The following is a 25,049-nucleotide window of genomic DNA, read 5'->3' on the forward strand; positions in this document are numbered from 1 at the left end:
TGAAAGCAGAGCTGAGCATTTGCAGCCTAGTCGCCAGGACTGATTGCAGACCTCTGGTGCAGAGCCGAGTGGAGGGTCTGAATCTGAGGCTCAGACGGATCTGAGACCATGTAGGCTGCAGATTCCTCGACTTGCGCCAAAGGGTGGTTGTGTTTCGGGTCCCACTGAATAGGTCAGGTGTCCACTATATGCATGAGGCACCTACATGGGTAGCATGGGCTGTGTGGCATGGCTGGGCAGTTTTTAAGGTTAGAGGGTCCTCGGGAAACACAAGAAGGGCTTCAGTCACAAAGGGTGCAGGCTGAACACAGGAAGAATGTAGATACAGGAATCTTTGGAATAACAGTTGTAAATTGTTGAGCTGTGTTGGGAAAGTAACAGATTTCCAAGTGCTAATAGAAAGCACTGACTCTCAAATCGTTATAGGCACTGAAAGCTGGCTAAAGCCGGATATAAGCTCAGCCAAAAGTTTTGCGAAGAGCCTAACGGTGTTCCGAAAGGATAGGCTACACATAACTGGCGGTGGCGTGTTTGTTGCTGTCAGAAGTAGTTTAACTTGTCGTGAAACTGAAGTAGGTATTTCCTGTAAGTTAGTATGGGCTGAGGTCATTGTTGGCAACTGGAATAAAATAATAATTGCATACTTTTACCAACCTCCCAATTCAGATGATACAGTTGCCGAAAGGTTCAAAGAAAACTTGAGTTTGATTTCAAACATGTATCTGATTCATACAATAATAGTTGGTGGTGACTTTAATTTACCCTCGATATGTTGGTGAAAATACATGTTCAATTCTGGAGGTATGCATAAAATATCCGAAATTGTGCTAAACGCATTCTCTGAAAATTATTTAGAACAGTTAGTTCGTGAGCCCATGCAAATAGTAAACAGTAGTGAAAACACACTTGACCTCTTAGCAAAAAATAAACCTGATTTAATCAACAAATAATCCTGAGTTAATAAAAAGCATCAAAACTGATTCAGGGATTAGTGAACACAGGTTTGTCGTAGTGAGATTGAATACTGTAATCCCCAAATCCTCCAAAACTAACTGAAAAATATACCTATTCAAAAAAGCAGATAAAATTCACTTCACACTTTCCTGAGAGACAATCTCCACTCATTCCAAATTAATGATATAAGTGTAGACCAGATGTGGCTTAAATTCAAAGAAATAGTATCAGCAGCAATTGAGAGATTATACCAAATAAATTAACAAACTGCTTATAACAGTTTCCACAACGAAACTTTATCTCAAAACCTGGCAGAAAATCCAAAGAGGTTCTGGTCGTATGTGAAGTATCTTAGTGGCAAAAACAATGAATGCCTTCTCTGCACGACAACAATGGAGATACTATTGATGACAGGGCTGCCAAAGCGGAGTTACTAAACACTGCCTTCCGAAATGCCTTCACAAAAGAAGACGAAGTAAATATTCCAGAATTCTAATTGAGAACAGCTGCCAACATGAGTAACGTAGAAGTAAATATCCTCGGAGTAGTGAAGCAACTTAAATCACTTAATAACAGCAAGTCTTCTGGTCCAGACTGTATACCAATTAGGTTCCTTTCGGAATATGCTGATGCATTAGTTCCATACCTAACAATCATATACAACCGTTCGCTCGATGAAAGATGCGTACCCAAAGACTGGAAAGTTGCACAGATCACACCAATATTCAAGAAAGGTAGTAGGAGTAATCCACTAAATCACAGGCCCATATCATTAACATCAATATGCAGCAGGATTTTGGAACATATATTGTGTTCAAACATGACCTCGAAGAAAACCGCCTATTGACACACAGTCAACATGGGTTTAGGAAACAACCTTCCTTTGAAACACAGCTAGCTCTTTATTCGCATGAAGTGTTGAGTGCTATTGACAAGGGATTTCAGATTGATTCCATATTTCTGGATTTCCAGAAGGCTTTTGACATGGTACCACACAAGTGGCTTTTAGTGAAATTGCTTGCATAGGGAATATCGTCCCAGTTATGTGACTGGATTTGTGATTTACTGTCAGAGCGGTCACAGTTCGTAGTTATTGACAGAAAGTCATCGAGTAAAACAGAAGTGATTTCTGGCATTCCCCAAGGTAGTGTTATAGGCCCTTTGCTGTTCCTTATCTATATAAATGATTTGGGAGACAATCTGAGCAGCCGTCATCAGTTGTTTGCAGATGATGCTGTCATTTATCGACTAATAAAGTCATCAGAAGATCAAAACAAACTGCGAAATGATTTAGAAAAAATATCTGAATGGTGCGAAAAGTGGCAGTGACCCTAAGTAACAAAAAGTGTGAGGTCATCCACATGAGTGCTAAAAGGAACTCGTTAATCTTTGGTTACACGATAAATCAGTCTAATCTAAAAGCCATAAATTCAATTAAATACCTAAGTATTACAATTACGAACAAATCAAATTGGAAGGAACACATACAAAATGTTGTGGGGAAGTTTAACCAAAGACTGCATTTTATTGGCAGGACACTTAGAAAATTAACAGACCTACTAAGGAAACTGCCTACACTACACTTGTCTGTCCTCTTTTAGAATACTGCTGCACGGTGTGGGATCCTTACCAGATAGGACTGACAGAGTACATTGAAAAAGTTCAAAGAAAAGCAGCATGTTTTGTATTATTGCGAAATATGGGAGAGAGTGTCACAGAAATGATACAGGATTTGGGCTGGACATCATTAAAAGATAGATATTTTTCGTTGTTACGGAAACTTCTCACAAAATTCCAATCACCAACTTTCTCCTCCAAATGCGAAAATATTTTGTTGACACTGACCTACATAGGGAGGAATGATCACCACAATAAAATAAGGGAAATCAGAGCGCGTATGGAAAGATATAGGTGTTCATTCTTTCCGTGCGCTATACGACATTGGAATAATAGAGAATTGTGAAGGTGGTTCAATGAACCCTTTGCCAGGCACTTAAATGTGATTTGCAGAGTATCCATGTAGATGTAGATGTAGAAGGAAATGAAGGACATGCTGCAGGGAGAGTTCCCACCCGCACAGTTCAAAGAACCTGGTGTTGGATAGTGCAGGCTGTGAAACAGTCAATTACAGGGAAGAATATACTCTTGAGCAGCATGTTAGCTGTCATCCACATGTAGAAAGTGGCACAGTGGTTGCAAATTAGTTGGTAGATCACAGGTGGCTATACTTTTGATGGGGTAGATAATGCCTGTGCTAGGAATGGAGTAGATGGAAGTGGGAGGATGTATGGGACAGTTGTTGTATCTGGGCCTGTCGCAGGTATATGTGCCATGGGGCAATGGTTGGGAGACAGGTGGAATAGGCATGGACAAGGGTATTGTGGAGGTTAGTTGGGCAGTGTAATACCGCTGTGGGAGTGATGGGGAGGATAGTGGAAGGGATATTTCTCATTTCAGGGCATGATGAGAGGGAAAGGATTTGGTCCACTTGCTCCAGTTCTGGATGGTGCTGAGTCACATGACAGGCCTCTTCTGTGGCTGGACAGCGGCTATGTGAGGGATGGCATGTGACTGCAGAGAACAGATATTGTTTCTCAACAAGTTTGAGAGGGTAGTTATGGCCTGTGAAGGCCTCAGGCAGACCCTCGGCATATTTTAAGAGGGACAGCTCATCACTGTAGCTTTTACAACCACGGGTGGCTAGGCTGTATCCCACCACAGGAACCCCATGATGGCACAGCACTTACTGATCTTGAGCATCAACTCCCCCACCCATTCTTGTTATGTGGTGATATCATTGCACACCATGTGTTCTGGGGCTCTTCTACTGTCTACCCCAAGTGTCGGGCAGTTGAGAGACTGCTACTATCAGAGGACATCTGTTTACTTTGTACAGGGAATATGATGTGCTTTTGCATGGCTGTTGCATCACTGTCTGCTACAGATCTCATCCTATGATCTCCTACCCTCACAGGTACTGTTATGTGGGAAGTGGTTAAGAGTTTACACTCCAGTGACCATTTTCGCATCTGGCTTCATCTAGCAGCGACTAAAGTGCAGAGAATGAAGGCCACCTAACTGGATGTTCAGTTGGCCAAACTGGCCACTATACAGCCAAGTGGCCATATTCCCACACTGTGATAGCAACCAGGTGTGGGTGTACCAGAACACAAATATTATGTCCCTTGCTGCTGATTCCCCCATTCTTACAACTTATGGTCAACCTAGAAGAAAAGACATCCCATGGTGGAATGAGGAATGTCATTTAGCAATAAGGTACTGGCATGCTGCATTAAGTACGTTCAGGAACAGACTAAGTGGAGACAACCTCACAGTGTTTCAGCCGCTGAGGCTAAAGGTACTTGTAGGTGACTCATTTAGGGGAGCAGACACAAGGCATGGAGAGAAATTTTAATTTCCATTAGCAATTTCACACAAGCAGCGAGGGTGTGGGAGTTAGTTCAGAAGATATCAGGGACCGAACGTCCAGGCCCAATAATTGCCATACTAAACAGTGGTTGGTGTTCAAACAGCAGCTACAGAAGTAGCACAGGCACTGGCAAAACACTTTTGTGATTTCACTTCCACTTATTTCATCAGTCCTTAATTCCACCAACAGAGGGAACAAATGGAGAAAAAGGGACAAGACAACTGCCAGAGCCATAAAATTACCCTTTCTTCATGTGAGAACTACAGTCAACACTAACTGCTACACACGATATTTCTCCAGGTCCTGATAGGATTTAATATGGCATGTTAACGACACCTACCAATGGAGGCAAAAAGAGTTCCTCCTATGCTCTTCAGTCAAATATAGGCTGAGAGCTATTATGCGGATCTGAGCTGGGAGGCCACTCTGATCCCATTTCTAAGGCCAGGGAAGGACAGGTTATCTCCACATAGTCAAAGGAAAGTTGTGCTCACTAGCTGTGTACGAAAGACCCTCGAATGGATGACAAACCAATGCCTAGTGTCAGCTCTCAAAACCAGGGGATTGTTCTGACTTTTCCAATTTGGGAATTACTGGTCTACTCTTGACAATCTTCTCCAATTAGAGGGTGCAGTATAAGAATCATTCCTAGATAAACAGCAGTTTATTGGTATATTTCTCGACCTGGAGAAAGCCAGTGATACCATTCGTAGGTTCAACATCTACTGTCAGCTGCATGAATGGGGTTTTCCTGGAATCACCCCATGTTGTCACAGTCCTTCCTCATTAGAGGATATTTCTAGTATCGGTGCTAACTCAAGGGAATGGTGTTCCTAAGGGTAGAAAAAATGTTCAAATGTGTGTGAAATCTTATGGGACTTAACTGCTAAGGTCATCAGTCCCTAAGCTTACACACTACTTAACCTAAATTATCCTAAGGACAAACACACACACCCATGCCCAAGGGAGGACTTGAACCTCCGCCGGGATCAGCTGCACAGTCCATGACTGCAGCGCCTTAGACCGCTCGGCTAATCCCATGCGGCCTAAGGGTAGAATTCTGATCATTATCTTTTTTGCTATAGTGATTAATAGTATCTCTTCCATAAAGAGGAATCTAGTCAGTTACTACTTAATTGTGGATAACTTTGTGATATTGTGCCCTTTCTCCAGTCTCATGACTATTACATGCCAACTACTGCTGACACTTAATGGGGTGGGCAAATGGGTTGATACCACTAGTTCTAAGTTCTCCACAGAAAAGGCAGTGTCTGTTCATTTCAATTGTTCACATAAATGCTTTCCCTATCCAAAACTCCAGCCGAGGAGAAGCACCTTATAATTTAAAAGTCCAATAAATTTCTCAGACCTCGTCTTTCATCAGAGGATAACACAGCTGCCACACCTCCGTGACTTGGGATGTAGATGCCTAAAGACCCTAAACATTTTAAAACAACTTAGTGATATGAACTGGGGAGGAGATCAGTCTAGCTCGGTCACATTCTACAAGACCCATCAGAACTACTCGTGGTGTGACATGTATATAAAGTGCAGTGCATCTCTTACAATACTTCTGTCGATGTCAGAGCTGCATCACTCATAGCATGGAGGTTTAACAGTCACAAGGCTACTGAGCCTTATTTTGTATGTGAGAAGGAATATCTTGGACAACTTGGTGTATCAGACATACCAATTCTTAAGCTGGGATGGAGTAAATCTGCTCCCTGGATGACTGACAGCCTCATTCTTAACTTGGGCATGATGTAGTACCAGGGTGCGATTTCTGCTTTTACCAGTGGGGGGGATGTCTTAGGGGGTTAGTAGAATTATATACGTTACTAGCTTGGACCGTGGTGTTACGCATGGTTAAACAGATATTTATAAATAGATGTTAATGCCGAAACTCACTATTCACGCGTATTCACTATCAGAAAAGCCATCCCTTGTTATATCTTTAGAAGTACATTATAGGTAAAGCTTATTTACAAAAGCATCTACATACAGGTATACAAGAGGAATTCAAACAGTAGAGGCATATTTGTGAAAAGCTGTACTTATTCTGATGTTAGAAAACTGAAACTTATAACTAGTATTAATAGTAAGACTTACTAAAAACTTTCAGTGTTCGGCTCCACAAATTTAAATTATACGTAAAGTTTTACTCCAGTGCATGGGAAATAAACATCCCAGGTTGGGATGCATAAACTAAAGCCAGAGGAGGGGATGGTATGATGCAGAGGGGGGGAAATCCCCCCCCCCATCCCCCCCCTGCAAATCGCACACTGTGTAGTACAAGAAGCTCACCACTCCACCCTTAGTTTTTAACCTGTTTTTTTAGCAGCATTTACCAAAGTATCCACACCACATGCTGGTTTTTATCAGTGGATAGAAGCAGGGGGGACAATTTGGGTGCTCTGTTATCTTCTCACATTTTGTCACTTAACTCTGCCTAGTGATCCATGTCTCAGCATACTATGCAGAGCTATGAGTGGCTAAGAAGGCACTGGAGCACGTGGCATTTCTTGGTGGAGATAGGTATCTTGTCTGGACTGATACCCTATTGCTCTGCAGGCTATTCGGCAAATTTTTCCAGCACATCTCCAATACACTGTCCATCTCCTGCATAAGCAGAAGAAAGAGATGGCCTTCTGCTAGCTCCATGGATTCATAGGAATGAAGGATTATGATGAAGATGACAGAGTAGTGAAAGCAGCCTATCAGAAAACTACCACACCTCAAGTTTACATCCGTCTAGAGCCTGTAGAGTCAGTGGTGACAAAGCAAGTGTTGGCTGAATGGGAACGGCAGTGGCTGGAAGTGGGTAACAACAAACTGTGTTCAGTCAAACTGACTATTTGTCAATGGCACACATCCTTTCAAACTCCACAAATGGACGAAGTGATCCTCACTTACCTTTATATCAGCCACTGTCCAATGACACACACACATCTTTTGTGCCAAGACTCACTGGAATGGAGCGTTTGTGGTGTCACATTCACGCTGCATCATATTTTGATGTCCTGTGTTTTGTATGCTTCTTATAAGGGAAGCCTTTGGTCTGCTAAGGGACTTGCCCCCCCCCCCCCCCCCCCCCATTTTAGGTGATGATGAACCAACGGCAGATAATTGTTGACATTTCATTTGGCATCAGGACTCCTGCCCAATTTAATTGGATGGAGATTTTAATATGTTTTTTAGTGGCTGGCTGATCTTTTCAGTTCCGTGATCAACCAGCCTTCTTACTAAGAGTTCTTCTGTTTAATTAATTCTTTTAACATCTGACAATGGTATGACTAAATCTACTGACATTTGTATGTCACATTTTGTATTGCTGTTGCTGTTAATATATGACCTTATATCTCGATTTTAACAAGGGTACCACTCACTCACCAACAACTCAAACCTTTGAAAGAATGCTAATGACCAAGTTGTTTGGTGCCCAATGATTTTGAATCCATCCATTTATCCATCAAAGGACTTCTTGATATGGAATTGCTGGCAGCTGGTGAAATGGTGATTTTGTTGGTGGCTGGTAGTCTAGAAGTAGGTGAGGGTACTGACAGAATCATGTGTGAAATGGAAGTCAACAGCGAGCAAGGTATCTCGTCGGGTGGCAACGGGCAAGCTCAAGTGAATGAGGGAGAAGGTGTCAAGATTTTGTATGAATGTGGATAGGCTATCCACAGCCTTGGTCCCTATTGTGAAGATGTCCACAATGAATCTGAAAAAGATTTCTGATACGGGATTGTGGGTGGCTAGGAAGTATTCCTCTAAATTTTCCACAAATAGGCTGCATACGATGGTGCCATACATGTGCCCAATGCTGTCCTGCAGACTCGTAGATGATGCCTTCGAAGGAAAATAAACTGTGGGTGAGAATCCACTTGGCTGTGGCGTCCAGGAATGGATTGTAGGTTTTGTGTCAGTAGGCTGTTGCGAAATGTTGTTTTCAGTCAAAGTGAAAACATGCGCATTGGGGATGTAAGTGTACAGGGAGATGCCACCGACAGTGATGTGCAGGGCACCAGGTGATAAGGGAACAGGAACTGCAGGGAGTCAGTGGAGGAAACAGGTAGTGTCTTTTGTATAGGAGGATAAGTTAGAAGTAATAGGCTGCAGGCATTGGTGCATAAGGGCAGACATTCTGTCCATGTATGCAGTACCAAGCAATAATGGGTGAATGGATTTATGTGTTATAGCAAGCATATAGAAAGTAGGAGTGTGGGGTGTAGTGACTCAGGTGAAAGGTTCTGGGACAGAACAAGGATTTTAGGCTGCACCAGGGCTTGTAGTTGGATGTGTCTGACAGCTATACTTTGTGGGCCTACTACATCAGTCACATCATCAGAATTTCCTTCCACTACCCTACACAAGCCAGAGCATAAAAAGACCTGCAAAACAGTTATGAAACTCTGCTCCAATACCCTCAGTGTTGCAAAAGAATAAGTTCTCTCCAAAGATCTCCACTCCCATATTCAATCACACTGGATTTTCTAAACACATTTTTGCCACCAACCTTACTAACTGGACTAGACATAAACCCACGATACAACCCTGTCTTACCAAATCTACTCCTCCAGCTGTCTACAATCCAATCACAGTTGCCGCAAATAGTCCCACGATAACTTTCCAGAAGTCCCAACTGCTAACTTGCATCACTATCATTCCCCAAATCTTCAACAGGGACACTGACCTCACATCCACAGAAAGAAATGCAATACATCACTTAAAAAGCGATCTCAAACTTCTAATCCAGCTTATGACAACAGAATTAACTGGCAGAGAGACTCCGCCAGCTGTCAGACACATCCACCTACAGCCCTGCCACAGTAGTCCATTCAATAAATCTAGCACAATCTCCTGTCCTTCCTGAAATACTCAGATCAAGTCAACCCTCTCACCGAAGTCTATTGTACTCCTAACCCCTACTGCTCCCTGCTCTGCTACTTACACCACGCTTCCCAATATTGTTTGTAAGCTACGTACCCTGTCTAAAACACAAACCGTTTCAGCTACTGACTATCCACACTTACTGTCCCTTTACCACCCCGTGCCCAGCTCATCACTATTGATGCCACCTCCATGAGAATTTACACCCCCAATGCACATGCACTTATGCCACTGAAAACAAACATTCCCAACAGCTGACTGATTCCAAACCTGCAGTTTCCTTCTTGGGAACCCTGACTAACTATATTTTCACCCACAATTACTTATCATTTGAAGACATCACCCACAAATAAATTTGCAGAACAGCACTGGGCACCAGCATGGCACCATCCTACATCAAACTTTTCACAGAAGGATCCTTCCTAGCCTAGCCACCCACACTCCCACGTCACTCACCTGGTACGGATTCACTGATGATATCATAATGATCTGGACTAATGGTGAGGACACCCAAGCCACATTCCTTCTCAGCAGCTTCTCCCTCATTCACTTCATCTGGTCCTCCCCTGCCCGACAAGCAACCTACCTCGATGTCGACTTCCATCTAACAGATGATTAAATGAGTACCCCTGTCTTCATCAAACCTACTAACCTCCAACAATGCCTCCACTTCAACAGCTGCTATACATTTTACACAAAAGAATCCCTTCCATGGATCCTAGCCACCTGTGGTTGTCACACTTGCAGTGATAAACAGTCCCTTTTTACATGCCAAGCATCTCCCTGTAGCTTTTAATAATTACCCTCTCCAACTTCTTCAGAAACAGATCCCCTGCCCCTGTTCGACCCAGTCACCTGCTATCCCTCACGTACCCACTGTCCTGTCAAACAGCAGCACTCCTTTTGTGACTCGGAGCCACTGAATCAAACCCAATTCCAGGGTTCCCACTACCTCTTGTTGGGCCCATTACCCTCCCCATCGCTCCTACAGTGGTTTTCCACCATCCACCCACGTGTCCCCCAGTCCATTATACCGATGCCTCTTCTTTAGTCTTCTTCTCGTTTCTCGTTTATCCCGGCTTCTCGAGATCTCTCGTGAAGAGACACAATACGACACATTCGATAGTGGAGTGGGACAATCGTTGAAGTTACACGACAGTTATAATTTAACTTTTGAAACCAGTGGTTTATTGGCATTTCTGGAAATAAAATCACTCTCGTACTCTCATGCGGTCAGCAAATTTCGTGTAACAGTTTGTTAATGTAATAGGACTTATTACATCGCAAATAGTTCTGATGAATTAATTAATCTGCATTACAGTGTTGCTAGAAACATGAACAATGAGGTGATACGTGTGTCAATTAAAACAGAACCTCGATATTTTGAATAAACTTTAGGTTCATTTTCGTCAAAATCAGAACTCTTCTCAAAATTAATATCCGACTTTCTGCATTAAGTCCAAATGCTTTTGCAACTATTGTACGCGATTCACTGGACAGCTCAATCGGGCACTAGCGTGTAACGTATTTCAAATCGAGCCCACAGGTTCCAGTTTTCCTTAATGGGCTAAACGACTCTTTTGTAATAACGTGATGTGTTTATCTCCTGTAAAGAATAAATGAAACTGGATTTGGCTGCATTCAGGTCAAAATCACAAAAAATAAAATTCACCACACAGGCCGGCAAGCTGTACATGTGCATTTTTAGCACTCTAAGTGATAAATTGTCTCAGAGTAAAAGCCGCTCATAAATTCACACTTTTTCGAGCACACAAAATTAAAAAAACCTTTATATTAAACAGATAAATTATGGTCTGCAATTACTAATTCACATTTCCCATTGTGAATAAACCTCAAGAACTGGTATTTCACAATCAATAAAATTTTGTCGCCTGAAAGAAACTATCAGTTTGCTAAAATGGATTCAGATTACAGTCAACTCGCGTCTAGACGATAACATCACGAATCGATACTTTCGGAATGAACGAAATACCTATACTGCAAAATACTGTCCGTTGAGTAATTTACTGACTTTTATAACAAATTTGGTACCCCCTTACATCACTAGACTGTGACAAATATCCCTGCAGCAGAACACGATATAAGACTTGTCCCACACATCCTCCCACTATTATCTACTCCAGTCCTATCACAGGCATTCGTTTCTCTGACCCTCCTGATCCCAACTTCCAATAGTCATTGTCTTCCACCTGTGTCTATCTCTTACCAGCTCCCATTTGAGACTCATGCATGCATTCTGTAGCCACAGGCAAATGTATAGCCATTGCCACTTTTGTGCCCCCCCTCCAATACAGCTTCCATTCGCTGCACTTACCAGCCCAACACCTCATCCCCACCATGTCTCTGCTCACTACAGCATCCACCCCCAACCCCCAGCTGACCCTTCCTCTTCATCACCATTAACATTCTTTTTTGTTACAACACTACTCACACCAGCCGAGATAGCTACTCATCTCAGTCAGGCCTCAGCACACAGAAACAGCAGTGTCCGTGTCCGTGTCCGTGTGTGTGTGTGTGTGTGTGTGTGTGTGTGTGTGTGTGTGTGTGTGTGTGTGTGTTTCCTAAATGTGAGGAATAACTCTGTCCAATAGCTTAGTCTCCTTTTAAATGTTTTAAATGAACCTATCTACTGCACAGCATCTCCTGTTTAATGCAGAGAGAGGGGGGAAAAATCCACATTGTCAAGGCAACATCTAACTAGTGTAAGACACAAGTATCTAATAGCACTGTTTTATCTAATCTCCTCAGCTCCCTGCACTGCTAACCAACACCATACTTTCTAAAATTACTTGCAACCTACCTCCCCTGCACAAAAGACAGGAACTGTCCTCAATACTAACTGTCCACACTTCCTGTCCCTTTACTGCCCTGCTCATCACTGTCGATGCCACCTCCAATGTGTATTTACATTCTCAATGCACACGCTCTTACTGCCATTCAAAACAACCTTTCCTGACATATGACTGATCCCAAAGGTGTGTTTTACTACTAGTATTGCCACTTACTTATATTTCTGTGTATAATTTTGTATTATTACTTACCTGGACATAAAGATTTAAAAACCATACCAATGAGTACTGGTACATTGGATCAATATTTGCAAGTTCAGAGATGGAAAAAAATAAGACTGAAGAATGTTTGGATACAGGCACATACTGGTTCCTTGCAGTATCAATTTCTGCTTCTGTTGCTGCAGCCACCTTTTCTTTGGCTTGAATCTCTTCAGAGAGAGCCTGTGCAAAGAAAAGAAATCTGCAGTAGAATCACTGAAAGCCAACATAACCATAAAGTCTATTCATGGTATTTACTACAAAATTCGAGGATTTATATCGTGTGGTATAACGTGGGATTCTTAGGAATAACATGTTCCTCTTTTCCCCCTCTTATGTCAACAAAAGATGATAAGTGAAAATGTAGTTTATGTAGCTGTTAATTATAGAACATCCGACTGTGTGCATTTGTTTTATTATATGCAGTTTAAGTGTAAGTCATGTCAGTTCCAGATATCAGCGAGGCACAGTGGCACCTTCTGTGGTGGAGTGTATGTTCCTTGGATGTTATGGTGACTTGGATGTCACAGAGCAAAACAGTGCATGCAAGAATTTAAACAATCATAAACAACAGAAAAATCACTTTCAGAATTGTCATTCTCTTGTCTGCTTACAGCAAAGCAATACATGTATAGAGTATGCGTTCCATAAGTAATGCGACTAATTTTTTTTTGACGCAACGGTACACCACAGCGTGTTGTAACTGGCTGGGATAAATGGAGGGGGGTGTTAGCTTCAAAATGCTCTTTGTCTCATTCAGCTGTGAGCTGCCAGAGACTCAGGATGTGCACTTCTGTCAACCCCGTTTTGAGTTTATGTAACAGCACAATGGATCATTCTGTAGAGCAGTGGTACGCTATCAAATTTTGTGTTAAACTTGGGAAGTCCGCCACTGTTGACTGACGAACACAAGCATATGCGAGTGCTTCAGTGCCGAGAAATGTTGGAAATGTGTGAAAATGATCCTCATTTTTTAACTCAGTTATCACTGGTGATGAGTCATAGATTTTTGAGTATGACCCTGAGAGAAAAAGGCAGAGTGCAGAGTGGCACACCCCATCGTCGGACCGTCCCAAGAAGGCACGCATGAGCAAATCCAGGACCAAAACCGTGCTCATTGGCCTCTTTGACATCAGAGGCATTGTACACCATGAATTCGTACCTACGAGGACTACAGTGAACTCAGCTTTCTACTTGGAACTGCTCAAAAGACTGATAAGGAGGGTCTCGCGCTGCGAAAGCGACAACACACCGAGTCACAGCACCTACATTGTCAACGACTTCCTGGCCAGGACTGAGACCCCAGCCTCTCTACAGTCCTGACCTGGCTCCTGCTGACTGTTTTTTGTTTCCTCGGTTAAAAGGAGTCATGAAAGGAAAACATTGGGACACGATTGAAAGCATCCAGGCGGATGTTACATCAGCTCTAAAGGACATTCTGAAAAAGGCATTTCTGGATGCCTTCCAGGCATGGAAACACCACATCCAGAAGTGTATCGATGCAAGAGGGTGCTATTTTGAAATTTTTTGAATATTTGTACGAATATATTCAATAAAGGATTTTTTATGAATTTGGTCGCATTACTTATGGAATGCACCTTGTATGCTGTAATCTGTCATGAGCTATGAAATAAGATAAAGCTGTTCATCCATTATCATAACTGGAGATGCACAAGATAAACACTGCATGTACAATATAGATGAGTTGAACAAACTGCTTATGTAGTTTGGACAGACTGAAGCTCTCTTCCAGCACCTGCATGTTGCCACAAGTTGAAGAATTTTGAAGAGAATAACTAAAGAAAATGCAGCGTGATGGCCTGCTATGTTTCCCTTTCTAGTGTGTGTGTGTGTGTGTGTGTGTGTGTGTGTGTGTGCGTGCACGCGCGTGCATGTAGCGACTTGACTATAACACCATGAGTAGGGGACACTGTGTGACAGACCTATTAGAGTGATGTGGTCTAAGTTACCTGTGACTATGCATTTTCCAAAACAAACGTCAAATATCAGTAACTCACAAATTTGAATACATCAATGAAGACACGTGACCACTTTGAACTTGACTTGAGATCTAAGATTTACAATCTTCATTTGTCTTGAGCATTTACACGGTAGTATGTCCATTCACATACATGTGACCCAGATGGTGGCCTGCTTGAAAGTTCATAAAGTATCATTGTAAAAAATCATGAATTGGGTAGTGAAACAGCAAGTGTGTACAATGTGTAAAGGCGATATTATGAAATTAAAAGAATGAATTACAAGTCTGCAACTCATTATTACGTATCTCAAAACTTCTTAAAGAAAGAAACTGAGTCACTATTGATGCAATACTCGGCAAATCTTCTGCAAGGTAGTTCAAACAACTCAGAAAAGTGGACAAAATGCCATATAAAAATGGTAGACATAAAATGAAAACCACTGAAGACTGCATGGGACACTAATATTTAGTGAATGACAATCTTTTTCAAATATTTTCTAATATGGACAGAGAAAAAACTGTGAACAGCATGGAATTGCATGGCAAGATCAAAGATGGCGCAGACAATATGAAACAGGGTGGTATTCCACAGTCAAATAATAACCAGCATAAAGGGATTATGAACAGTAGGCATTTTCATTAACTGATTATCAGGTATTCTCCTTAGGTATTGTCATCTCTCACTGACAAAAATAACAACTTGGAATATGTGATTCAAAAGAGTGCAGGTACCACTAGTGATTATACACCAAACAACAGTTATCTTACCTCAACAAGTACGTGCAATATTGACATTTATGCTGATAGCCATGGGTGAGGAATTGCCTCTGAACTTTGAAGTATGTGTAGATGTGAGATCAACAGCATTGTAAAACCAGATACAAATTTCAAGGCAGCAACTGTAATCCACCACAAAAAAATCTCAGGGCTATACGATAGTGATCTTTTTGTCTTTCTTGCAGGGACAAATGACATAGCAAAGAATGATCCAAAAGATATGGTATTTTTCTTTAAACAGAGGCTGCACAAATTCAGAAACATGAATGTGAGCACTTTTTTCTGTACCCTTATGCCACGATCTGCACAATGGCCCTGTGTGAAAAAGGAAGTAGAAAAAAAAGGAAAAGGCTGGGCAAAATGTATACAGAGGCTTTAAAAATACAACATACATTGATAAGAGCACACTAGGAAGATGACTTCATATGGCACATAGTTTATACATCAACAGATTGGGAAAGGCCTTGTTAGTCATAAGATCTCAGATACAGCCCTATGAAATCAAATGTGCAGCATGGTATTAAGCAAGTTATACCTTTGAAAGACAAAAGTGATGTGTCTCTAGAATTTAGCTTGTGACATGATGAAGTAGTACTGGTAGTGGTCTCTACCAAGACCAAGAGCAATGACGAAAATTCTTTTTCAGCATTTCAGCAGTTCCAACTTAGACAATTACAGTGTGCATAAGTTGGATATGCCACATTAAGACGAATGTTTGCTTGAAAAAGAAAGCATTGATAAAAATAATTAAACTCTGGAAAATCTACAATGGAATATGACAATATTATGAAAAGGATAGTTCCTACTTACCACATAGCAGAGATGCTGAGTCACAGATAGGCACAACAAAAAGACCATCAGAAAGCAATCTCTTGACCAACAAGGCATTCATTGGAAATAAACAAAACACACACACACACACACACACACACACACACACACACACAAATGCAACTCACACACACACATGACTACAATCTCTGGCTGCTAAGGCCAACTAGTTTCAATCAGAATCAGAATTTTTATTATTTTTTATTATTTTTATTTTTATTATTTTTATTTATTTTATTATACATATAAACTCAAATCACAGATCTGATGTACTTGGGACTTGTCAACATTACATTTACATAACAAGTACAATTTGTATATATGAATGATTAATGGAAAATCTCATATAAAGATGTGAAACAAATACTAACAAAGAGATAGAGGGGCTGGCCAGTACTTACCTCAGCTCAGTACAACCGATAGATACACAAAAAACACAACCGAAAATTTACGTTCCTAGCTTTCAGAACAAATGTTCCTTCATCAGGGAGGAGAGAGGGGAAAGAAAGGGAAGAAGGGAAAGTAGATTCAGTTACTCCCAACCCAGGTTATGAAGCAACAGGGAAAGGAAAATAGGGAGGGTAGCAAGGATGGAGGCACGGTTGTCAGAGGGAAGCCAAAGATATTCTACTGTAAGTACTGTGCCAGCTTCAAACCAAAGAGGATGCATACAGAAGTAAAGAGGTATATAATATAAAGATAAACACAACTATGTAGGATGAAAAGATGCGTGAATGGCTAAAGAGGAAAGGGAAAGAGGAGAAGACTGAAGAGTAAATGGGAGTGAGGTTGTTTAACGTAGGTTCAGTCCAGGGGGATGGCGGGATGAAAGGATGTGTTGGAGTGCAAGTTCCCATCTCCGCAGTTGAGAGGGACTGGTGTTGGGTGGGAGAAGCCAAATGGCACATACGGTGTAGCAGGTTCCTAGGTCCCTAGAATTATGCTGGAGGGCATGCTCCGCTACTGGGTATTGTTGGGCATCTCCTAGGCGGACAGTTCGTCTGTGTCCGTTCATGTGCTCAGCCAGTTTAGTTGTTGTCATACTGATGTAAAAGGCTGTGCAGTGCAGGCATGTCAGTTGATAAATGACATGTGTAGTTTCACACGTGGCCCTGCCTTGAATTGTGTATGTTTTAACAGTAGTGGGGCTGGAGTAAGTGGTTGTGGGGGGATGCATGGGGCAGGTTTTGCAGCGGGGTCGGTTACAGGGGTAGGAACCGCTGGGTAGAGAAGGTAGTCTGGGAATATTATAGGGTTTAACAAGGATGTTACGGAGGTTAGGGGGGCGATGAAAGGCAACTCTGGGTGGTGTGGGGAGAATTTTGTCAAGGGATGATCTAATTTCAGGGGTTGACTTGAGAAAGTCATATCCCTGGCAGAGTAATTTGTTGATGTTTTCGAGGCCAGGATAATATTGGGTGACAAGGGGGATGCTTCTGTGTGGTCTGGGGGTAGGAACATTGTTGTTGGTCGGGGAGGAATGTATTGCTCGGGAGATCTGTTTGTGGACAAGGTCTGCAAGATAGTTGCGGGAGAGGAAAACACTGGTCAGGTTATTGGTGTAATTGTTGACGGATTCGTCACTGGAGCAGATACGTTTGCCACGAATACCTAGGCTGTAGGGAAGGGAGCGTTTGATGTGGAATGGATGGCAGCTATCAAAGTGAAGGTACTGTTGTTTGTTTGTGGGTTTGATATGGACAGAGGTGTGGATGTGAGCTTCAACAAGATGAAGGTCAACATCCAGGAAGGTGGCTTGGGTTTTGGAGAAGGACCAGGTGAAATTCAGATTCGAAAAGGAGTTGAGGTTATGGAGGAAATTAAGGAGTGTTTCTTCACCATGACTCCAGACCACAAAGATGTCATCTATAAACCTATACCAGGCCAGGGTAAGCAGCTGTTGGGTCTTCAGGAAAGCCTCCTCCATGCGGCCCATGAAGAGGTTGGCATAGGACGGAGCCATCCTGGTTCCCATGGCCGTTTTTTGTTCCGAAAGCTAGGAACGTAAATTTTCGGTTCTGTTTTTGGTGTATCTATCGGCTGTACTGAGCTGAGGTAAATTTGTATATATGGTATTACAAAAACAATAATACAACACTCCAGTTTATATGTATTATGAAGTAATATATAACAACAGTGTTTATGTAGTGAACATAATTTTACCATCATTTATTTGACACAAAACTGCTAAGCTTAATTTACAGATGATGTTTTCTTGCTCAGACTTTCACGTCATCCTTTACAAATTCTTCTATGGAGTAACAACATTTCTCCACTAATAACTTGTGCAGTTTTGGTTTCAGTTGCCCTAGCTCCATGCTGTTTATTTGTTTCTTTTTTAGCATGTTGTAGATTTTCTTGCCCATATATGCTGGGGTTTGTGCATATAACTTTAACCTGTGAGTAGGAAGCATGAAGTTTGTCTTATTCCTAGAGCTGTATCGATGCTTAAAATTGTCGTCTGTGAATAACGTACAGTTACCTTATACAAAAATAATCAGTTCATAGAGGTACAAACAAGGGGCACTTAATATTTTTAGATTTCTTAACAGTGGGTGACAAGATCCTTTTGGTCTTGAGTTACACATATTTCTAACAATTGATTTTTGTAATTTTAATATTCTAATTATTTTACTTGTATTACCCCAAAAGATAATGTCATAAACAGCTTCAAAATAGCTGTGATAAACTACTTTTCTTATCTCCATGCTAGTTGAATATGACAAAATCTTCATAGCAAAGGTCAGGCTGTTTAACTTATTTGCTAAGTATTCTATATGTGAAGACCACAATAAATTTTGGTCCAAATTTATTCCTAAAAATTTAACACAACCTGATTCTTTCAGTTCCTGGTTTCTACAGGTAATATGAATTTCATTTATCTTAGAGTTTTTAGTTTTAAACTGGAGTAAATGTGTTTTTCCAATATTCAATTTTAGCACATTTAGTTAGAACCAGTTTTCTAAACTATCTAGTAGGCTTGTGAAAGTTGAGAGAATGTGTTCTGAGTGATTGCTTTTGATGAGAACATACGAGTTATCAGGGAATAAAACGGAGTGTGAATTTATGTTTAGTGGCAAGTCATTTATGTAAAGTAAGAACAAACTGGACCCAGAATTGAGCCTTGTGGAATGGCTTGTGAAATAATCATACATTCTGAGAAGAAATTTCCCTTGCTTGGTGATATAACTACTCTTTGTTTTCTCTTTGTGAGGTATGACCTGAACCACTCTACAACACGACATAGAATTCCATATTTTTCCATTTTATAGTGGAGCAATTGATGGTTTACACAATCAACTGCTTTTGTGAGGTCACAGAACAATCCTGCAACTTTGTTAGACTTGCCTAATGCAGAACAAATTTTTTTCACATACTCATTTATGGCATCTATTTTGTTTTTGCCTTTCTGAAAGCCGTATTGACTATCTGACAGTACGTTTGATTTTTCTATACCTTTGTTAAAACATTCTTCTGCCTTCTGACCTAACTGTCCTTTTTCAGTATATCCATCTACATCTGCAGATGATTTTGATACATTTATAAAAAAAAAATTGATAAGAGATTCTAAAATTAGAGCAGGATTTGTTATAGTTTAATTTCCCACCTTAATTTGCTTTTAGTTCTCATCCCCAGTTCTTATTTTATGACAGACCACACTACCTTTGATTTGTTTTTATGAGCCAAGCTGTATTTATTATTTACCATTTCTTTTGCAGCTTCATTACCCTTTTAAATAAGCCATTTGGCATAATTTATGAAAACAAGGTCTATGTTGTATTTCAACTCCTTGTGCAGTTGTCTTTTCTTCCAACTGGATATTTGTATTCCAGCGGTGATCCAATTTAGCTTATTTGACACCTTTGTGTAGAATACTCTAAGTGGGAATATTTCATTAAATACAGGTAAGAACAGAAACCTGTTAAAATGATCCATTATTCTGTAAAATATTTCAGTCACTCATGTACCTTCAATTAAGCATTTATTTGGAAAAGCACGATTTCCTTAGCAACAGTCAATACGGATTTTAGCCAGGTAAAAATACCACGACAGCTGTTCTGGAAATTGTTGATGAGACTTTAACAGCTTTTGATACTAAGAAGACAGTGACATTTCTGTTATGTGATCTAAGTAAAGCATTTGATTACATTTCTTTTAATGTACGGCTAACAAAATTAGACTATTATGGTACTCAGAAATCCAAATCAGCAGTAATTTTTTCCTACCTTGTGACGAAGCAAGCTGGGATATTTTTACTTCCCCTCTTGTTTTTCCATCTGCCTCCTTAAATTCTTTTTTTCACTTTTAACTAATTACCATTAACACACATGAGAATAATTTGCATTTTCATAAAAGAGAAAGATTGGCCCTCAGTTTTAAAGTAAATAACACAAGATCTAATTTTGTGCTTATGTAATGTATGTATTTGATTTTTCTAATTTATTTTGACTATTCCTATTTAGTATCTTTTGTTATAGGGTGAAATCAGTAATTGTTTCATAACTTACATTCTATTGTTGACTTATAAACAAACATAAAATCTGAACTAATTATAAACATTTGGAGAAATAACTAATAGTATTCTTAAACAATGTATTTGGCTCTATTCAGAAACATGTTAGCAAAGCTGGCACTTAATTAATTCCAAAGTAATGAACAGTTTTGTCCAAAGTATTGTTTGTATACTTATATTTGTTAATTTCATGATTTAAACAAGTAATTTGGCTTAACCCTTGCAGTAGAAGAAACTGTTAAAAAGATGCAATTTTTCAAAGTATTCAATTTATTTAATGAATTAAGTTTTAATTGCAATTTCTGTAAATTAAACTTCAAACAATGTGTAGTTTCAGCACCTACTATTGTGATGATATATAAGGGCCTGATTTTTGGTCACAAGACAGTCAGTCCAGGGCCGAGTTCCAGACGAGAAACTTGTGTTGGTTAGATCAACAACAATGCTTCAACTTATTTGTGGAATAAGTGTTAAACATTTAGGCCGTGTGTAAAAACAATGAAAGTGTCTGCTCCATATGTACCTTTCTATTCTTCAAGAACTGTCAACTTTGTGGTTAGGTTTTTACTGCTCTTAGATGTTCAACAGAAAACTATTGCAGCAGTATGTGGAGGTTTGTCTGCAAACTATTAATGAGGCTTATCAAAAGTTAAACAATAGTGCACTGGCCAAATAACTGTGTATTACTGGGGGGTTGTGAACAGTGAAATTAAAGTACAGTGAAATGCAACTATGCACCTGTCGGCTACACTATTTACAGTAGTCAGTGTCGGAATCCACAACCCATTTTTCAGCCAGTGTAGCAATGCAGAACATTGACACAGAGGACACCAAATGAAATAAATAAAGCAGGCAGAACTGCTACATCTTGAACACAAGAAGACTGTTTGTCTCAATTAGAAATAGAGACTTCCCCTTAGTAGAAACTGGTACAGGTGTTCCACAGACTTTGTCCTTGGCCCGTTCGTCTCCATTGTGACAGTCGATGACATACCCCATTGTGTACTACAGTTGATTATCTGCTATGCTGATGATACACTGTTATTTATTTCACATCATGGCATCCAAAAGCTTATGTTAGTCCAAGAATTTAGATAATAGATGTGTCAAACTCTTAGGAATACATATTGATGCCAAACTCTATTCAGAAGAACATATCAAACAAGTCTGTAAAAGATTTCATAAATGACCTATCTCATGTGGAAACTGAGAGATACGGTCAGCGATAATTATCTCTGTATGACATATTTTGCACTCTTTCAGTCACATATACGACCTACTCATATGGGCTCATTCTCCTCATATCACAAAAATTTTAAAAGTCCAAATAAGAATTGTCCTAGTGCTATGACAGGCTGGTACTAAAAAGCACTGCCACTGTCTTTTTACCAGGCTTAGGATACTAACAGCATTGAATCTGTGAATCTACGAGTCTGCATTCTTTGTCAAGAACAACATTAAAAAATGTGTTATCAGGGAAACAATTCACAAACATGACACTAGAAATAAGATAAACATTGGCATTCCAAGGTACAGATTAACAATAAAAGGAAACTCCCATAAAGTGAATGCCCTCAAAATTATTAACAAGTTTCCTCTCACTGCTTGATCCTTGCCATTTAAAATATCCAAACTTAAATTTTTTGACTGGCTAATAAAAAATTAATGTTACAATATGAAAGATATAACAAGGACAGAGCTGATACACTAAACTCTCGATAATACGGCCCTCAGTAGTCCGGCCTCTCAGTAATCCAGCACAATTCCAGCCTATAATCGTTCAGCCTGAGATGACGCCTACAATAATAAAATTTCTTCTGCATCAATGTTGTTAGTTAATTATAATGTTCAACATTCCTCTACACTTTGAAACTGTGGCTTTCCTTGCAGATCATTATGATGCCTTCTAAAGGGAAACAAGTTATGCTGGACCTCAAGCAGAAACTCGAAATTAGATATAAACTGAACTGAGGTTCTTCACAGAAAACCATTGTTGCTGGCAGCCATGTTGGACGAGCAGCTATTTGTGACCAAACTTCAACAGAAAAGAGGTAATCATAAGCTTCCAGGAAAGTTATGATGAAACTGATAAAGAAGAGGACATAGGAGGAGAGAATACTAGGATATCTCAAACTGCTGGTGCTGAAGCTGGAGATGCTTCCTGGAGAACATTATGCAACAATCAGAAACATGACAGGACCAGTGGAATGCTTGTAGAGTGGTTGTGTGATAAAGCATACAACCGCCACGTATTGTCATGGAGACGACTAAAACTTTGGGACATGTTTAATAGTGAGTGTCAAGTGATACTAATATGCATGTACACACTCAAGGACTAAGTTCTCTGTAAGAATGAATGTTTTTTTGATTTGATAAAGTTCAATCCCTCTGTGTTTATACTAAATTTTAAACACTCTCAGCAATCTGGCCCTTCCACTAATCCGGCACACATATGTGCGAGGAATGGCCAGTTTAGCAAGAGTCTAGTGTATTAATATTTAAGATCACAGCTTTATGTAAGATACTTGATTCTTACATGTAATATGAATATTAGTTTTAATACTTTGATTGTAAATGTAACTTGCTATAACTGGAAAAGCCTATTGTAACTGTTGTCAATGGCAATAATGAATCTGAAACTGAATCTGTTTTCTCTGAGGTGTTCATGACACCTTCATGGGGTGTCACCAATGCATAAATGTCCATGTCCAGCTCGTGCTACCACACTCACACCACGGCTTCCCTACTGTATTACATCACTGCATATGCACGATCTGCACTCTTCACAGATCAGGGCACATACAGTGTACTTTTCCCACTATATAAAATGTTGATAAGAGACATGACCCTCTTTTGCCAGTCTGAGCATCCTCAGTGGAACATAGATCATTCTCATGAATAGCCCTTGTTAGATAGCAGATTCCCCCACTAAGATGAAAGATGTTGTACAAAACTTGTTTAACGCACTCTCTACAATTAAATGAAATATGCTGGCGCCATATTACAATTTGGCAACCATTTCATTTAATCTCAATACATATATAGGATATTTTCTTTAAATGTTCATGCCTGACTTTTACTTGGTCTCAAAGAGTTTGCAGGGAAGATATCTCTAGTAATTAAGGACACCATGCTGTTCGTTCTCGTTCGTTACACACTCCATAACATTAAATGTACTTTTAGGTTATAAGGTCATGAGATGTGTTTTCTTCATTTAAACCAAAATACAACATTAGATAACAACTGTGGTTTAACATAATGCATTTAATTTCATTCTTAACCATCCATATCTCAGATCTAAGAGCATAAAAATACACGAGATGCAGATTACCACACACTGGTTGCAGGATAAATTTGTTTGTTCCTAACTAGTTTGGATACCCCTTTGACAGAGTGAACCTTAATAATTGGGTTCAACTCTTCCTATGGGAAGTAACTGTACAACCATTCTTCCTTTCAGGTGAAAATGTCCCCTATTCATTTCCTACCACAAATGGTTTAGGTTATCCCTCTGTGGATTCATGTAACCGAAGGAACAGGCACCTCTGTTGAGCATACCTATCCCCAGACTCCTCTACACAAAATACGGTACAGGTCATTTCTTTTTTTGAATGCACCTGATCTCAGGCATAGCACAGCCTCTTTCGACACCTTCAACTCACCTAAAGCAGCCCACACACTTCACCATATAAAACCTGTCCGCACAGCAAAATTTCATTTCTCATATCCTGACAGGAAGGGTTTCCTTCACTCCTGACATGTCTTTATGGCAGTTTTAATGCATACTGCACAATACTCCTTATACAATACTATTTTTACCCATATGTTTGTTGATGTATGAAACCACATCTGTGTTAACAGATAACATTGGGTAACAATATTCCCATGTTCATTTCCTTTCCTTAGGATAATTTAGACCTGCTACTATGTTTGCATTTAAAATTATTACACACCAACATGCACAACTCAGTTTAATAATAAAATTTTGCAAAGTATACACTGCAAGTACTGAAATGCCACTCTCATCCTTTGAAGACTCAACAAATTTTATCTGATGACAAAATCTGCTTGGGTGGGCAACAGAAGTCTATTTTTGTTTCTCCATTGCCATTTATGTTATAAAACTGTTACATTGTAATATATATCTAGGTGATTAACTATCATTTATGCCCTCTAACAGCGTTGGAACATTATGTTACTTAAATATAACCTACTTTTCATGTCCGCTACTACTACCCATTGCGATCACGTTAGTACATCACATTTCAGACTGTTATGTTGCATGCAGGGGCATTCCCCTGTTATTTTCCCCCACAACATGTGACATGCCTAACATGCAGTGTACTGAAGTTATAAATAGTAAGTGTACAGTATAAAAATTACATCCATTTGTCCAAGTCATATCATCATATGTGTATCTCTTCGGTCATCCTATGACAACAGGTTGTGTTAGAAACATGTGGACAAGAAAATAGAGAAAGACAGAGATGGTACTCCTGGTGGAGAAGGAAGAAAAGAAAGTAAAAAAAAAAGATTTGTTAAGGTTGAAGAAATAAAGAAAGAAGATAGCCCCAAAAAGACAGAATTCCTTACCGTCTCCCA

General features: G+C 40.0%; 1 protein-coding gene across 1 annotated transcript in view; it reads right to left on the reverse strand.

Annotated features, from left to right (window-relative positions):
- The window catches only part of LOC126163202 (dynein axonemal heavy chain 3), a 1,221,238-nt gene that overhangs the window by 218,313 nt on the left and 977,876 nt on the right, over positions 1–25,049 (reverse strand). The window contains exon 52 of the mRNA XM_049920156.1: positions 12,337–12,528. Coding sequence (XP_049776113.1) covers positions 12,337–12,528 — 192 coding nt within the window. The remainder of the gene's footprint in view (positions 1–12,336; positions 12,529–25,049) is intronic.

The sequence above is a fragment of the Schistocerca cancellata genome, chromosome 2 (genome assembly GCF_023864275.1).
Source record: "Schistocerca cancellata isolate TAMUIC-IGC-003103 chromosome 2, iqSchCanc2.1, whole genome shotgun sequence".
Classification (NCBI taxonomy): Eukaryota; Metazoa; Arthropoda; class Insecta; order Orthoptera; family Acrididae; genus Schistocerca; species Schistocerca cancellata.